The sequence below is a fragment of the Impatiens glandulifera genome, chromosome 2 (genome assembly GCF_907164915.1).
Source record: "Impatiens glandulifera chromosome 2, dImpGla2.1, whole genome shotgun sequence".
Classification (NCBI taxonomy): Eukaryota; Viridiplantae; Streptophyta; class Magnoliopsida; order Ericales; family Balsaminaceae; genus Impatiens; species Impatiens glandulifera.
In genome coordinates, this window is record NC_061863.1 from 9194595 (window position 1) to 9212657 (window position 18063).

The window sequence follows — 18063 nt, forward strand, 5'->3', positions numbered from 1 at the left end:
TTTATACAAATTGGATTTGTTAATTGTAATATTGATTATGGATTTTTTTTAAAAAAATTTGTTTAATCAATTATTCATCAATTTTAGTTTCTGTTATATCTCTAGTTAACCAAATTTATTGTGTTTCTTAGGAAGAAAAAATTTAGGAAATGTAAATATTTATTTTGATTCATTTTAAATGTATGCACACTAAGGGTGTAAAAGAAACTAACCAAATCGATTGATGGTTTTTGAATCTGTATAACCTAATTTCACGATTAAGTTTGTTGATTTAGTGATAATTGAACTTCTCAATTCGTAAGATTTCAATTAAAATTTAAAAAATATATATAATTAATTATACAAAAACAGAAGATTGTACTCTAATTTCAGTATTAATTATTAAGTTCTCAAACTATTTAATAATATTAAAATTAAAAATAATAATACTACTGTTTAGATTCAATTTTAATATATTTAGATAATTGGAGGACCAGTTAGATATAGATCCCCGATCCCTAATTTGGCAAAGACACTGATTTTCTCACTTAGAACATACACAGCTTTCGTTAACCTAATTTCTCTATGCGCTCATACTTAGGGTTCGACGATTTCATCCGAATTCATTCACAAATTCTCTTCAAATTCACACCGATCCTTCTTCATCGCGCGACCTGACTTCTTCTTCATTTGGAACCGGAGTTTTTCCTCGAATCCAGGTATTTATACTGAAATCATTGTATAGTTTTCTAGGGTTCATATATGTTACTCTTTTTAGGCCTATTATAATCGAATTATTCATATATTTGACTATTTTAAGTGATTTGAAACTGTTCTCAAGTTTTGGACTCGTCATTTTCTCTTAATTATTAGTTCATAGTTGAAAGTGCTGATAAAGGATTAGGAATGCTTTGATATTTAGATTCATGTATAGTCTGGAACTGATCTTTCAAATTGATATGACAGCATTAAATCCATGTATCTTCAATATTGCCTGTATTTAGGGTTTAATGATGTTAGATTGATTGATTGATTGATATTTGATTGTATACAAACACCTGTATATTTGATTTCATGGCACAATTTCTTTGTTTGATTGGATTTAGGTTGTTTTCTGCGATAATTGAACTCGGAAAAATGCTGCAAAATGTGCAGCACCAGATTGCACAATCACCGGCCAGATTGGGGCTTTCGTCTCCGAATTCTCCTTCTTTACAAAACTCTACTAATCCTCCTAGATTCTCCTCCCAAATTCAACAATCTCAGCAGTCTTCGCAACCGCTAAATACACCCACAACCACAACCACTACCATTACCACTTCATCTACCCTTCTTCCTCTACTCCCTCCACTTCCTAGAGCCCAATCTCTCCTCAATCAGATGGCTGCACTTTCCTCTCGAATCTTCGAAGTTTCTTCCAATCGTCCGCATTGGATTAGTTCATTCCGCGGTTCCCTCCCAACTTTCCTTTCTTCCCAAACCCAATCATTGAAACCGAATCCAAACGAACCATCTCCATCCACTACCAAACAAGCCATCTCCGCCTTCTCGTCTCTTCAAACTCAGCTCGTAGAAGCCGTCTCCGAACTTCAAGAAATTCTAGACCTTCAAGATGCTAAACAAAAAATTACCCGCGAAATCCAATCAAAGGACACCACCATTCGCAACTTCGCTAATAAACTTAGATTAGCCGAACAAGTCCTCGACAATTTAGTCGATGACTACTCCGACTACATCCGTCCTAAACGGTTGAAACCTAACGATCAAAACCCTACAGATGCCACCACGACCACAATCTCGACTCAACTAAACCTAAACGACATTCTATCGTACGCTCATACAATAAGCTACACTACATTTGCCCCACCTGAATTCGGAGCCGGAACCGCTCCTCTAAGAGGAGCGCTCCCGCCTGCTCCGCAGGACGAGCAACTGCGAGCCTCGCAGTTGTACGCGTTTTCCGACCTCGACATTGGCTTACCCAAGGCTATTCGAGAAGAGCCGATCATCGAGTCTAAACAACAACAGGAGGCGAGTCAACTAGGTAACCTAGCTTCGGTTACAGGTTTGATTCCGCCGAATATCGTGGTTCCGTCTGGGTGGAAGCCAGGTATGCCGGTTGAATTGCCGAGCGATTTACCAATCGTTCCACCCGGATGGAAACCGGGAGATCCGATTCCATTGCCACCATTGGACGGTGTTCACGCTTCCGGTATGGGTAGGGTTGAGCAACAACAAGTGATTACGGGTCGGGCTCAAGTGTTCCCTAAGGCCCAAGAGTCGATAAATGTTCGACATGTGAAGCTTGATATTGACGAGGGCGAAAGTAGTGATTATAGTAGCGATAGTGAGAGCTCAGATGACGAAGAGGATTAATAGATGAATGGAGAGTTTCTTTTAAATTGTATGATGTTGGTCTTTTAAACATTCAAGTTTATTTCTTTAGCTAAGATCGAATTGGTATAATTTCTAAACCTAAAAATTGGACCTTGGATCAAAGCATGAATTCAATGTGGTTTTGTTTTGTAATTGCCCAACATTTTTTTTATCAGATGAATTATTTCTGGAATTTTTTAGAAAATGATTAATGTGTTTAAGAAAACTCATATTGATCATGTCATTAGAGATAGAATTTTTGTGAAAATAATAAAAATGTGTTTCCAAAAAAGTTAAGTCAGATTTATCTAGGCTGTAGTCACATTAGTGGTTCACATCTAAAAAAAAAGTGATTTTAGTCTAATTTTTTTTTATTCCCTGGCAAAGTATTCTATCTAATCCAAATCATGAATGTAAAACTTTATATTGATGAGGGTGAAAGTAGTAATTATAGTGACGGTAATAAGATGTCTTGACTAAGAGAATTAGACTAAAAAACATTAGTTTTACCATTTCAAAAAATTATGCATATTTATTACTACAAACTGTAACAACTCGACTAAAAATGCTATTACTAAAGAGGTTGTGATTGTGAGAATTTGTGCTAGTCACCATATAATTAAACCCTGACAAAAAAAAAAGAAGTGAATTTGAGTCAAACAAGCTAAAACTAATGACAAATAGGATAACAATGACATACAATTTTGAACCTAATGATTAAATTCATAAGTTTTAATCTATTAGACAAGCCTTACCATTTGAGTTATTTATTTCTCACTAAAAAAAAATGAAGTGAAAATATTTTATTTTCTTACAAATTATCATTGATAGAAGTTTACTATGTAAAATGAAAATTTTAAGAAATTCTACATAGTTTTTTTCTTCTATTTTTCTGCATTTATTTAAATTCAATATTACTTTACTAGTAAAAAATCTCATTTTTCTTCTTAAATTTACAACAAAATTTTATTTTACTTCACATTATAAGTTCATTATATCCAAAATGATGAACTTTAAAAAATAACATATATTCTTATTACATCCAAATTCATTTTGTTTGGGTTGCTTATATTTTATAAACTTACAAAAATGATTCTATATCACATGATTAAATAAGTACACAATTTCAATTGTGCAAGATATATTTTAAACATAATTTATTTATACTCTTCCATATTAATAAAAAAAAATTATAAACTCAATCATCAATGAAAAAAGATCAAAAACATCAAAACTCAAAATTCTCAACAAAACGCACAAACAAAGTAACAAAAATGGTCCTTAAAAGAGTTTGAAAATCCATAATCATAATAAATATTACAATCCTTTAAAGAGTTCTACAAACAAAATCTCCAGTCAAGTTCAAGGAAAGGATGATAAAACAAGGGAAACAATAAAAAGGGATTTTCAATTCAAATAAAATACTACTTAAGCAGATGCTGCTCCTCCCTTCTTCCTTGGTGCTGCTTCAGTACCTGTGATCAAACACGACAATTTCTCAGCAAAATCAAACCAAATTAACAGTTTGTGAAAGTGCTTGAGAAAAACAAAGATTTGTTTGTACCCTCTCTGAAGCCGGTCTTGAACCTTCGTGTAACATTACGAAGATACCTCATTCGACCTGTTCCGGTTGTCTTTCTCCTGATTGCCTTCACACTCCAGTTATCTAAAAAAATTAATAGAAATTAATACTTACTAAATCTGTTCTGGTTGTCTTTCTACTGAATGATTACCTTAAATAATCTGATTTTTAAAACCAAACATCAAACATGCTTCTTCTTTTTTCAAATAAAGCTCTAAGGCCTAGTATAAATAATCAAGGTCCAAGGATATGATCATAATCATATCTTTAAAACCATCAAACAAAATACCCTCTATTTTAAAAACTAATGTCTTTAAGCAAATAACTTGATTTTCAATAACCTAAATAAAACAAGGTTCATTGGAGATAAAGACTTTTTTATTAAAAAAAATGATAACATCTAAACAAAGTGATTGCAAACAATATAAAATCTTTCACAAGATAGATTTTTTAAAGGTATTCTTAGTGGGAATTTACACCAAGAACTTTGATATATTAAAAAAAACTCTTACCACTTGAGCTACCCAAGTAAGTTCCTTCACAAGATAGTCTATTTAACTCTAAATAAGTAATGAAGAAAATGTAGCAAGTTGATCAAAGAAGATGATGAAATGTGATTAGCTGGAAATTTGAGGAAGATTACCAGAACAGAGACAAGAAACCGAGGATGCGATTAAAGAATCAACAAGATGCCCAAAAGAAAAAGGCACTAATCCAAATTTGTATTCCAACCTATTATTTTTCTGACTGCATTCACAATTCATAGCTATGTTTATAATTCATTTATTGTTCTCTACGTTCTCCGGATTCTCATCTCAAATCGTATGGTTTCAGTATCATCCCCAATTCTCCATCACCTCTAGAAACAACTCACTACATAAACATGTTCAATTGAACCAAAAAAAGGTTTTTACCCATATCAAGATATAACAAAATAAAATTTTAGAAACAACTATTAGTATTTTCTTTAGCATCAAATTAAGAAAATAAAGTCTTTAACACACATTTGGAGCAGTTTTTCAAAAAAAATCTAATTTTTTTCTAATGAAATCAATGCTTTAGCTTTAAACAAACCATCTTCACAATTCAGTTCAATAAAACATTTCATCTACAGATCCATTGTAAAAATCAAATCTAATAACTTTTTGCAACTCTATTCTAGATATAAATCACTGAAATGAGATGCCTTAACATCCATCCATCCAAAACAAATCAACCTCTATGAGAAATCAACAGATCCGTGTGAATAATAAATGAAATCAACACACTAGAAATCTCAAGTAGCTCATAAATTAGGGTTTCAGATAGATAGATAGAGAGAGAGAGAGAGCTAACATGTCCTCTTGCGGGCAGCAGGGAAAGCACAGGCGGAACATCTGCTCTTCTGGAGATGGAAACTACGACGGCCACACCTCACACAGAGTGTGTGGGTCTTGTTCCTCCTCTTACCAAAACTTCCGGTTCCTTTTCCCTACAAAGAATAATTGAATAAATCGTCATGGATAAAGATCATTGATTCTTCTTCTGATGATGATAATCAAGAAAGAGATGATGAAGAAGAACAAGTACCATTTTCGTTGGCGGAGTGAAATAAACCTAGACTATGATCTTTACTCTGAAATTGTGGAATTTATATCTAAACCTAGTTATGGGCTATAAGCCCATCACTCATATCGGGCCAGAGGCCCATAATTCATAGTATCTTTCAAGATCTTAATGACTTTGTTAATTGTTTTCATTTTGATAAAAAAAATAATATATATTCTTTTTTTCAATTATAAATATATATATATATATATATATATATATATAAATTTTGATATGGGAGAGTAGGTAGTCATCCGGTTGGTTAATCGTTCTTTGTTAAATTTGATATTGTTTTTTATTATATAAATCTCTAATGGTATTGGTATTAGGTTTTATACGCTCGTCAGTTAATTGTTCCGGTTAAATCTGATTTTATTTTTTATTTTATAAATCGATATAGGGTTATGATTCTATCAGTTTGGTCGGTTAGTTAGGAACCGATAATTCATAATTTTACAAATCTATAGATTAAGAAGGCAATGCTATATATTTTTAAAACAATTTTATACAAATTATAATTTAAAATTGAAAAAAAACTAATATATATTATTAGTATTATAATATATTTAATATTTACAAATATCTAATTAAATTATTACCGATTAAACGGATAAAAAAACAGTTCAACCGAAAACTAAATTGTTTAACTGGTAAAAAAATTGATTAACCGAACCGCTATAATCGATTAACTGATAAACTGGTAGAATGAAACATCTATAATTTCAGTTATCGATTTTCGATTTTTTTACAATATTAGTAATGGATGCGGTTCTAAATGGGCCCGGAGTTTATGCCACTATTCATCCCATAGGGATTTTTATATACAGTAAGTAGGTCATGCATTTCAATAATATGATGTTAAGCTGCATTTTATCTACAAATACAATAAATTTGTGTCACATCTTATAACCAGTTTAATGAAGTGACATAACTGTAAACTAAGAAGTAAAATAAAATCTTGTAAATACAATGTATAAACAAATATAATATCTTTTAAATACTAATTAGTTGAAAAAATTATAATTTAAGACTTTTATAGATATTAACCCACTTATATTTTCAATTGAAAGATTTATTTTTTCAATATGATCATTCAAGTGATTTAATAGAAATGATTCATAGACCCAAAACTCTAGATATTATCAATTTTGTTTTTAATGTACATCAAGTCACATTTCTTATTAAAAAACGTTTTCAATATACATCAATTTACAAAACATATCACCTATTCAAATTTTCAATAATTTATCTTACACAATTCAAATAATCAAAATTGTATGTCTTATCTTTCTATCTAAATCCTTTTATTTATTTATTTTTATCCAAGTGATTCTTAGTGTCTAATTGATCAATAAACTAAAATGAAAAATAAATTTTCTAACAAATTTTCTCATCAAAAAATTGAGATTGAGAAATTATATTCAATTTTCAAAAATATTTAATCACTCAACATTTTTACATATTTAATCAATTTTTGAAAAATCATTTGTTCTTTACTTAAATTTTTGTTGCAAAGTTGAGTTTGATTGCATATTTTGAATTTTTTTTTTTTATTATTGAAAATTAGCATTAGACATTATAGTATTTCCAAAACTGAAACAAAAAAGAACAAAAGAGTTTCCTTTTAGACTCCATTACATAACAACTAACAAATAAACTTAGTTGGTTTACATGCTTTTTGATTGTGGATTGTTTTTTTTTTTCAATTTGGATAGAAGGCCAAATGGAGTAAACCAGATACAGGAATGATGAAACGAGAAGGGACGATCTGTAAACTAAAACTCTAATGTCGAGTTTGAATCTGTTACGGATTTATATTTCTGTCATTTTCATCTCCAATATTGTAATCGGAACAAGAATATCTTACAAACATTTGCTCGATATGCAGTTCTGGTATCTGCAGTTGTCTATACGATTTATGTGAGTTCTCTTTTTTTTATGTTAATTTTGACGAGTTAATTATTTTGATTAAACCAAAAGTATGGGTTAGTTGACTTGATCTCAAAAATAGATTATGGACTTATTTCCATCAAATCTGACCCTATTTGGGTCCCTATCTATCTTCGTCACTTAAAAAATACCGGGAAAATGAAATAAAGAATCGATTTGAATGAATATAGATAGTGTCATTGTTGGCAGCCATGTTTTCCGGTTCAAGAACAAATTTTTCTTTATACAAATAACAACTACATAGGTCTGTTTACTACTGCTGCAGCAACTCATATATGTATACACATTTCAAGTGGTTTTCGATCTACTAACCTAGAAAAAAGGATTTTTTTCGATTTGCATAATCATCTTCAAAATTCATAGTCCTTTTTGCCTATTAGAGTTTGTGTGAAATTCCAGGAGCTTCTCGATATCCATCCAAGTCATCGTCGTCATCTTCTTCATCAGAAGATAGAAAAGACGATCCCATCCAAGCTTTAAAACCTTCGTTAACACGACCCTCAACCTCCGGTGTGATTTCAACTGGATTTGCTTCAAGCATTTCTAAACCTAGATTACGCCCTCTAAAACTTCCTTCGTCGAGTACTACAGCTTTTCTTTTCAAGAAATAAGCGGTTCCACTTAATAAAATGACCAAACCCCACGAAGTTATCTCGTAGCACCAAAACAATGGTAACGAACAGCTACTCCCTAGGGTTAGAAGAGTTGACCCGAGAAATACAGCTAGCATACCAAATATTACGGCAAACATGGTGTTTAGGATGCATAAACACCGCACTCCTCCTGCATCAAATATTAAAAAAAAATATCTAATTAAAATGACGCCAAATGCAGAAAAAATCTTATACTAACCGAAGAAAATCAATTTTAGTTTTATTTTGGCAATTTTTCAATGCAAACGTGGATATAACAGTTTAGCTAATGTCCAGTTGGTTAGAAGGTAAAGAATATACCATAAAATCAGTTAAAATACATTCACAAATAAATCTGCAGAAAAAGTCTTGAGAACACCTTTCTTTTTCTTCATGAAATTTTCTTGCTAAAAGAGACAAAAAGACAATGAGACCGAGGGTCCTAATATTCACTAAATCCTACTAATTGTGCAGTCAAGCAGAAAATTACAAGAGAAACGTGGAATAATAAATTCTTGAGTTTTTTTTCCGAAAATGGCCATCAAGGCTCGAACCCACGACTTTGCTAGCCATAAGTTTTACGATCAACCATTGAGTTAAACAAGAATTCATAATTCTTTGAGGTTTAGAACTAGCAGAGTGATTAACTGCCAAAACTTGTAAATTTACAATTGGAGTGGAGCAAGAAGGGCATATAAATATAGGCCCCATTTATTTACTTTTTCTCTTTTTCTGTATCTAGATCTACATAAAAAAATGTTTGAAAATCTATTTCTGTTTCTGTATCTAGAAAAATAAAAGTTATTCCAAAACCATTACAGGCTATGTTTAGTGCTTAGGATCATCCAGTTCCTCTAGTGCCCCTATCACTATTCACAATCAACATCTTGGTAATTTGTCTATACAAATGAACTAGATTTATGGCGCCAAAGACTCCATGTAAAGGAGACCAGATCTATATATAGATACAAAATTAAAATTTTGAATCAGTTTCTGACTAAGTATCTAGTTCAGATACAAAATAAGTGTTTCCATTACATGCGATGTTTAATGCTTAGAATCATCAAGTTATAGAACCTCTATTACTATTCACAATCAACATCTTGGTTATTTGTTTATACACTAGATTTATGGCGCTATAGACAGCATGAAGAAGAGTACAAATCTAGAAACATGGACAAACATAATTTTTTGAATATTACTTTGACCAAGTTTAGTTTTCAAAAGTTTTTGTATCTAGATCCAAATAAAAAATAAAAAGTGTTACAAAATGGGGCCATTACATGAAAAGTTTAGTACTTAGTTAGGAGTTTGGATCATCCAGTTCCTGTAGAACCTCATCAATATTTTGGTAATCTGTCTATACAAAGAAACTAGATTTATGGCGCCAAAAACTCCAAGAATAAATAGATCAGTACAAGAATTTATAATCATATATTAAAATAAAAGGAGATTAGATCAACATACCCCGTCTTGAGGCACAATAATTATTCTCAACAACATTTAAAGACCAGTGTCTTGCAGGTGCAGAATAAGAAACAGCAATTCCTATAAGGGAGAAAATAAATGAGTTACTATTATAAGCGCATAAATAAACCGACAGATTGATAAACATTCAAGGAAATAAGTGCACCCAAATTTTGGTAAATTGTAGAGTTCATTAACAAAGGCAGAAAAGAAGAATCGCACTTTCTTTTATGATAATAATAAACCAGGTTGCAGACTTTCTATCAAAGCAACAAAGAAGAAAAGCCTGAAAAACATCATTGTCAATATTTTTTTCTTTTGCAAAGACTGCATATTGAAAGGACACTCATCAATGAATTTATTGATCATAATAGTGTTGTGGCTAGATTGCTTATAAGTCCTGTCACATCACAAAAGTTACTGAGAAACAATTATTAGCGGACTAAATCACTAAATCATCAGCTGACACACTTCAACAAGATACTAACTTCTGAACTACAAAGTTCAATATTTAAGGGAGTATTTTACAATTTTTACTATTAATTTTTTTAAAATGTAGCAAGCTAGTATGACCTCCACTTCAACTTAAGGCGTTCTAAGTGAGAATCGAATCTGTGACTTTTGGTCTCTTAGGAACCGACTATTGAAAACTTTCTTATTAGATAAAAAGTGAATTATTTGGGTAATATGACCAATTACCCTTAGTATTTAATAGTTAAAATATTATAAAGAATAAAATAAGAATATGTTGGTATTTAAGTTGATTCTCTTTTTTATAGAGGCTATATTGATGAGGATGGATGAAGTCGGAGAAAGTTTACAATGCCTATAGTATTGTTGGCCAGATTGCTTATAAGTCCCTCTCCAGATGTCGTAAACCTGGAGTCGCAACATAAGGATATCTTGTGGAAAGTAGGTGGGTAAAGAGAGAATCATGGGCTTCTTCTTGCAAACGTTCACTTCAATAAAAAAAAAAATGGGAGGAATTTGCACACAAAGAGATTTTTTTGACCTGATCGGAATCTAACCTTTCCTCTTTATTTATCGATCTTCCAATTTGTTTTCCCTTTGATTTGTAAAATGGACATGCTCCCCACGCTCACAAACATTTTTACTACAAAGTTGACTTCTCTTTAAGAAAAATTAAAGAAAATCCCAAAAATATCTGAGAAACAATTACTTCAACCAGATACTAACTTCTGAACTATGTTCAGGGCTTACTAGATCTATATTTTTTATAAAAAAGAAAAACTTGTTTGATAGGAAAATGTCTTTATTAGTCAAATAATCAATTCCTTAATATTTATTATTTTAAAATGTTACTAGGGCATGTAGAATTTTATAGAGAAGTAAATTTTCTTTGCATATTTGAATAGTACAACTATTAGAAGGCAACTACAATTTATAGGCAATCCTAGAAGAAACTCGATAAATAACAAAAAAAAACTACCTAGTCCTAGATAAGCCTAAATGGATGTTTTGTTGGGAACACAACAACTTGGAGTAATGGCTCTTGGAAAGGCAAAAGTAGCTATGAGTGTGCTTCGGTTGATATTTCCACTCTTACTCAAACTTTCTGTTTTAAAAAAACACTTCCTCACTTTGCTCGGTTCATTTCATATGAGCCATTATGGGACAAATCCACCTTGGGTCTGAATTTTCAGCCCAAGTGAGAATTCAGACCCAATGTGCATTTTAGTCGAAAAATGGCTCAAATGAGTGGACCGAGCAAATTGAGGGAATGCTCTTTTTATTTTATAAACTCAAAATAAAACAATCCTTCAAGACAAACAAGCTCTAAGGTCCAAAACAAATCTGCCTTCGAATGCCCTTCCGTAAGTCTCACGTGGAGTTTCCCACGGTGCATCAATTCTCCTAGGGTTTCCCCAAAACAAGTCTGACTCCAAGAGTTTCAACTAGTGGAGGCATCAATTCATATTGGGCTAGGAAATTTGCAACGTGATTTGCAACTGTCAAAAGATGTTTGTTGGTATTAGGCTTCACCAAATCTAGGAGACTTAAGGAATAGAAGACAAGCCGATAAGAACAATGGCCTGTTTGGCAGTTTTTCCTTCGATTGCAGAGGAAAGGCAACATCTTGCCAAAGAAGATGCAAGTGAGTTAAGGTTCTCTATGCAGGAATTTTTTTATGATGAATTTCGAGTGTTTGATGAATCAAATAGGATAAAAACATCAGTGTACGAAATGGATTGGACAATTCAAGCACTCCACCAATGGCTACTCCGGCCATTAACAGAGGTAGCATAAGACATGATAAAACAACGGCCTAGATAAACATAAATGTGATTTTTGTTGGGAAGAAAATCAACTCCCAATCAGTTGGAGTAATGGTTTCTTGGAATGGCATATGTGACATTGGAATGAGCCTAGATTGATATTTTCATTGAATAAAATAATGACATTTTAGTATTTTAGTTGTTGTTTTGGGCCTCTTGTTTGATGTTGGGTTATTTGGAAAAACATTTGTGTGATATTGTGGAAATATCAAACTAGGCATAATCTTAAAAAACACATTTGCCTTTTCAACAAAGTGGTTGGGAGTTTTGTGTTTTCCAAACCATGTTCATTTAAGTTGTTTCACCATTTATTTACTATCTTCTAGTATTGTCTATATATTTGCCTCCCATTGTAATAGTTCAAGCATCACAAAATATATCAATATAATTTATCTTTATTTTTCTACACGGTTATAGAACTTTAGGTCACTATTGATAGTCTTCCTCCGCTTTCGTCGATGGCCAATGTTGCCATTGGCGGAGGGAGGCCCCGGCCAAAAGAAATTATGTTTGATGGGATTGTAGATTTATTTGGAAACAAACCTAAACAACCTACATCAAGCAACTCTAGAATGATTTAATAGAAGAAATGAAGTGAATCACATCGAACAAGGCCTTAAAAAGCAGAAGAACATAAGACTGAAAGGTCAAAGTATATCAACACTAGATTAAATCCAGATATCTAAAGCTCTTGAATCATTTAAAGGAAGAAGTGACTATGAATCACATCGAACAAGGTCTTAAAAAGAACATAAGACTGAAAAGCCTTAAACGTCCTACTGTCATTGCAGATAGCAAGTTTTGGCAAATCCAATATGAACCAAACATAACCTGATAGAACAATTGATGCCATCCAAAACAAAAAACAAATATATATCCGAATTGGCAAACTTATTAGGTTTTCTTTTCTATTTTGATTTGTGAAAGATCAGGTGATAAACTTTCTTGGAAAATATGGGAAGAGGAAGAACTCTCTGTTATTATCCAATGCTTTTTGTTTCTGTCTCAAGCAGGATTGGTGAACCCTAAACCTAAACAACACAAAAAACTAACTCCTATACCAAGTAATTATCATATCTCCAGTTTAAGCTCTAAAAATCTTCAATAATATACAAGATCTAATGATCAAACATAGCAAAATCAAGTGAAAAAAAAAAGTTTTACAGACTAACCTGGCAAGAGATAAACGAGCGAGATGAGGAAAAGCATAGTCGAAGGTACGAATAACACCATCCAGAAATAATCAACCGTTTCCTGATCTGTAAGATAAAAAGCACGAGGCAATAGATCTGAATCGCCAACTGCGGAAGCAACAGTTGCATTGATCGACAACGGCAGTAAGCGCAAATCAGAGCAGAAAGGCCGTTTCAAGCCGTCGCGAGGATACACTATGGATAAGCTAATCGAAGTGGAGACGACGATGGCTAGTAGAATCAGCGCAACGCATGTGATCAACAAAGGACGCCGTAGACGAAGACATGCCCTATCTTCTTCGCGTAAGCTTTCGTACTCGTGTTTGGGCATGAATGCTTGCCGAAGTGCGTCGCCGATTATGTCCATTTTTCAGAAGTTTACAAAAACCCTGATTAGATTTCTCCCTTCGCCAGGGTTAGCTGTGTAATGACATCGAAGAGAGAGATTTTGAGAGTTCTGGATCCAATTGTTTGATTATGAACCTGCATAAAGATTGATGTTTTGCGATTGCTTCCATAAGCACTAAACCAACTCATTTCTTAAGTTTCATACTTCTCAATTTTCATCAATACTCACCTTCTTTAATTTCAATTTTAATTATATTTAACATAAATAAAGTGTTATCATTTATTTTAATATTTTCAACTTAGAAACTTATATCTATTTCAAAATCATATCTCACTCTAATTAGTGAAAATTAGGACATAATGAAATGAATTGGATCACCGTTATATTTTTTTTATAAAGTTTTATAAACAAATATTTTAATATTATTTATATTGTAATATATTGAAAATTTATATTATTATAAAAAAATAAATTTTAAATTCTTATAAAATATAAAAATAAATATATTTATTATGTTTATCAGTGTTTGGTGCGAGATCGGGACGAGGGACACAAATATTATTCTCGTCCATTCCTGATAAACCGGAGAAAAACCGTCCCTAACGAGATGAAAGTGTGATTTTTTTTTGGAAAATCTTTTTTTCAGTCACCTAATGGAAAAGTTTTGAACGTTTTTATCAAACTTTGATTTAAGTCTATAGAGTTTGAACTATCCAAGTTTGGATCATTCTAGACTTTTTATGGTTATATGACCTTTGTAAAAAATAGTAAAAGATATAATTCTTTTCCTAGTATCATCTTTCTTTGTCTTTATTTGTGTAGGTGGTTCGACTAGGAAATTTGAAGAAATGACCCAATAATAGGCTTAAATGGAGAAAGTGTCAGTGCATAAATTAAAAAACGGTGATTCTCTTCTTTTTTTTTCTGACGAAATGTCCCTATTGCGTCACGCAACCTGAGGTTGTGTGACGCAATTTTTTATTTTTCAAAAAATTTTAATTATGAATTTTTTTTGAAAGAAAATGGCCCAGTTGCATCACGCAACCTCAGTTGCGTCACGTAATCGCGTCACGCAACCCCAGTTGCGAGACGAAAAAATATTCATCTCGCGATTCCGGTTGCGTCACGCAACCTCCGACATGGGCAAAATCGTCCAAAAACAGTAAAAGTGGTCACCAACGTTTTTTTTTAATATCTGCACTTTCCGCATTTAACCACTTTTTGAGAATCATCTCTTCAAATTTCCCGTTGCACTCAAAAAAATCATTTTCAATTTCTTTTGTAGCTGCATCGGATTATTGAATTTGGTTGTCAGGGCCGAGTAGAATTATGTGTAATGTGGAAAATTTAATGAGGGATAATTTTTAATTTTTCATTACATTTAAAAAAAATCTCAAAACATATATATTACTCTTTAATACAATAGAAAAAAAAAGATGTTTTATTTTTAATATATATGTGGGTTATGTTAATATAAATCATATAACTGCAAAATATGTTAGATACAAGTTCTAATTAAATTACAAATTTATAAAAGTTCTAAATGAATGTGAAGGTACTTATATTATCTTCCATATCCTTAGCAATATGTTGAGTATTACGAATTTATTGAATTTTTGTGTTTATGTACTTGTTTTGATATTTAAGTTTATCTTCTTTTTTTTTAATGTTGATTTTGATTAACTTTTGAGAAATATGTTAACTTGTTTTTGTAACAGTTTAATTTGCTCACAAAAATTCTAAAATATTTATACAATTTAAAGTGTATCAAAAGTGAAACAAAAATCTCCAAAACTTTGTGAAATTTTAGTATTAAATATCATAATTATTTGGTTCAAAACATATTGGCATATGACTATTAATCAAGGGAGAGTGATATTTTAAATTGGAATGTACGAGCTTTGGGAGATGCAAAGAATTGAGAATGAATCAATAGTTTTAGAATAAAAATAATGCAATTGTTTTCTCTATTATATGTATCCAACAAATTAGAACAGTATTGTTACATCAAATGTTGAAATACTCTATTAAATTTGTATTTAGGGATATGCTACAAAGAATACAATTGAGTGTAACTAAACTTTTCAAGATGGTGAAAATTAAATACCCTCCTGTTTTTTAAAGAAACAAAAGAGATAAATATACTTTCATTCTATAAATTTTATTCTTCCCAACTAAAATACAAAGTTGTTATTTAAAATGATTATTGTCTAAAACAAATAATAAAAAAATCAATATAAAAAAAGAAAGATAAGTTTAAACAAAAGTCAACATGTCCGAGTGGTTAAGGAGACAGACTCGAAATCTGTTGGGCTTTGCCTGCGCAGGTTCGAATCCTGCTGTTGACGATTTTTTTTTTTAATTTTTTAATTTTCTTGATTTTTTTTATAATTCATCTTTATCACCCTTTTTGTTATATTACCCAAATAACAATAAAACATTGTCTTTTTCTCATCATATACACATTTAAATAAATTAATCTAAGTTTGAAAATAATGAATCCTAGATATGAGAATTGGCAACACCCTTGCCTTACATTTATCCTAATAAACTTAGAGAGCAGGCTTTTCAAGTTATTTTAGGTTTTACAAAATCTTATTTGATGATCCTAGTACAAAAATGAAAAATTCAAGTTATGAATTTTTACTTTTTGTGATCCAAATTTATCCTCGGAATGACTAGCATGCCCTTCTTTTAAATCAAAACGTTCTTAACAAAAAAAAAATTAATTTTGTTTTTGTTTATAGGTAAAATATTTTTAGAAGGTGGGTGAGTTAGAGTAATCTTATCCCAATTGAAAATTATTTAGTTTTTGGTAAATTTGATTATAATCTCTCTATGTTTTATTATTATTTCAAAATTGTTAGGAAGTGAACTCTATGTCTAATTGATTAACTATTCATTCAATTGAATTCATTTGAAAATATTTTTGAAGTCAAATGTGAGTTGAATTTAGACAAGAAAATACTAATAAATTTATTTCAAGACATATATTTTAGTCAAGAAAATTGATTGAGATGATATTGTTCAGAGAAATGGGTGAAATAATTTTTAATTTTTTGTTAGCATGTGGGAAAAAGCTCTAAAGAAATAAAGTAGCTCATATATATATTAAAATTATTCTAAACAATGGGATTTTCTTATTTATTTATTAAAAATAATTCATTTAATAAAAATCGTTTAAGTATAACAATAAAAGCATAATATGAAAAAATGTTAGGTATAAATTGAATACATTAAAATAATTAATTGACTATAAAATTTTCAAGAAGAGAAATAAAATTTCCACACGAATCCATATGTTCTAATCTTAAATTTGTTTAGTTTTGTCTTTGTTTTCTTTCCTTCTTATTTCAAGTTGAGAAAATCAAAATTGAAAAGATAAATGATATCAGGTATTTAGAGTACCTGTTAGGAATCGGATACCCGAATATTGAATATGAGATACCCGTTGAAAACGGGGCCGGAAATGTATAACTATAAAATAAATGTTCATATTTCAATCTAACAAATTTGTCCACCAAATATACAAGTTTGTTTCTAGTTTTATACCAAACACCAAACAATTGTATGTATTAAATTGATATTTATTATCTCAACAATATTACAATTACAATCCTCACAAATTAAAAGTGTATTTATTTCTTAAAAATATAAAAGATTCTTACTTAATCTCTAACTAAGCTCCAAAAAAATTGTAAATGGAAGAGAGAGTAGTATTAATGAAGTTAGTGACAATAGCAAGCTATCAATAATCATATATATCTTATGTCTTGTGCATAAATAATTCTTCAATAATGACAACATTTATTATATACTAATGAATCATAAGCTGAAAATCACATTAAACTCTTCAAAACAAAAACAAAAAGTCAGATCTATCAAATTCAAAGGTTTAAGTGTGAATATAGGAATTCAATAATTTCACAACTTGTTATCAAATTGATGAAAATAATGAATCCGACTAAGGGTTTGTTTGATAGACTTTAATTATGTTGTGTTTGGTTGGTTTCAATTTCATGTATTGCACTTTTTTTTCTTAGTTTGTTTATTTGCTTTCACCATAATTTATAGTAAAATGATCCTTATTTTTTAGAAGATACAATTATTTTCGTTCTTTAATTTATTTGTTCAATTTATCAATAAATGATGGACGACTTTACTCTTGTAATAGTTGATCTCTTAGTTTGCTATTTGGAGTTATTCCTAATATTAAATCAAAATACATGTTAATTATATAAATAAAAGGTTGTTAGCCTTAAACAAGAAAATCGTTTTTAAAGTGTTTACTAATTAAAATAGGTTTAGATAAGAAAATAATCGTATACATATTATAATTACGATGTTTTCACCTCGTTGGAAGGCGAATCAAATTTCAACTAACTTCTATATTCTCTGAAAGAATGGACAAAGTAATAAGAGAAAATTTTCCGATCAAATCAAGATAAAAGTCTACATGTAAACCTAAGTTAATGATGGTGAGATCAAGGGTTTTGAGGAGTTGAAAGACACAATAGGTAATTGATAAATACATATAGGGTTTTGAGGAGTTGAAAAGACAATAGATAATTGATAAATACATATCTATTTTCTACATGCAAAATCGTGGATCCTACAATTGTTGTTGAAGCCTCACATTAATGAAGATCGA

General features: G+C 30.8%; 3 protein-coding genes and 1 non-coding gene across 4 annotated transcripts; 2 read left to right on the forward strand and 2 right to left on the reverse strand.

Annotated features, from left to right (window-relative positions):
* Positions 1–528: 528 nt before the first annotated feature.
* On the forward strand, positions 529–2512 carry LOC124925708 (mediator of RNA polymerase II transcription subunit 4). The gene is made up of 2 exons (XM_047465783.1): positions 529–698; positions 1086–2512. The coding sequence occupies exon 2, from the start codon at positions 1117–1119 to the stop codon at positions 2353–2355; it is 1239 nt and encodes a 412-aa protein (XP_047321739.1). The 5' UTR covers positions 529–698; positions 1086–1116; the 3' UTR covers positions 2356–2512.
* A 1099-nt stretch (positions 2513–3611) lies between these two features.
* Positions 3612–5577, reverse strand: LOC124926818 (60S ribosomal protein L37-3). Its single transcript, XM_047467126.1, has 4 exons — positions 5507–5577; positions 5273–5408; positions 3920–4021; positions 3612–3830 (listed from the first exon to the last, which is right to left on the reverse strand). Exons 1-4 carry the CDS (start codon positions 5507–5509, stop codon positions 3784–3786), a joined length of 288 nt encoding a protein of 95 aa, XP_047323082.1. The 5' UTR covers positions 5510–5577; the 3' UTR covers positions 3612–3783.
* Positions 5578–7610: 2033 nt separating this feature from the next.
* LOC124926040 lies at positions 7611–13575 on the reverse strand. Its single transcript, XM_047466200.1, has 3 exons — positions 13043–13575; positions 9574–9654; positions 7611–8257 (listed from the first exon to the last, which is right to left on the reverse strand). The coding sequence occupies exons 1-3, from the start codon at positions 13428–13430 to the stop codon at positions 7851–7853; spliced, it is 876 nt and encodes a 291-aa protein (XP_047322156.1). The 5' UTR covers positions 13431–13575; the 3' UTR covers positions 7611–7850.
* Positions 13576–15678: 2103 nt separating this feature from the next.
* On the forward strand, positions 15679–15760 carry TRNAS-CGA. Its single transcript has one exon. It is a non-coding gene; the product is annotated as a tRNA-Ser (tRNA).
* Positions 15761–18063: the final 2303 nt, after the last annotated feature.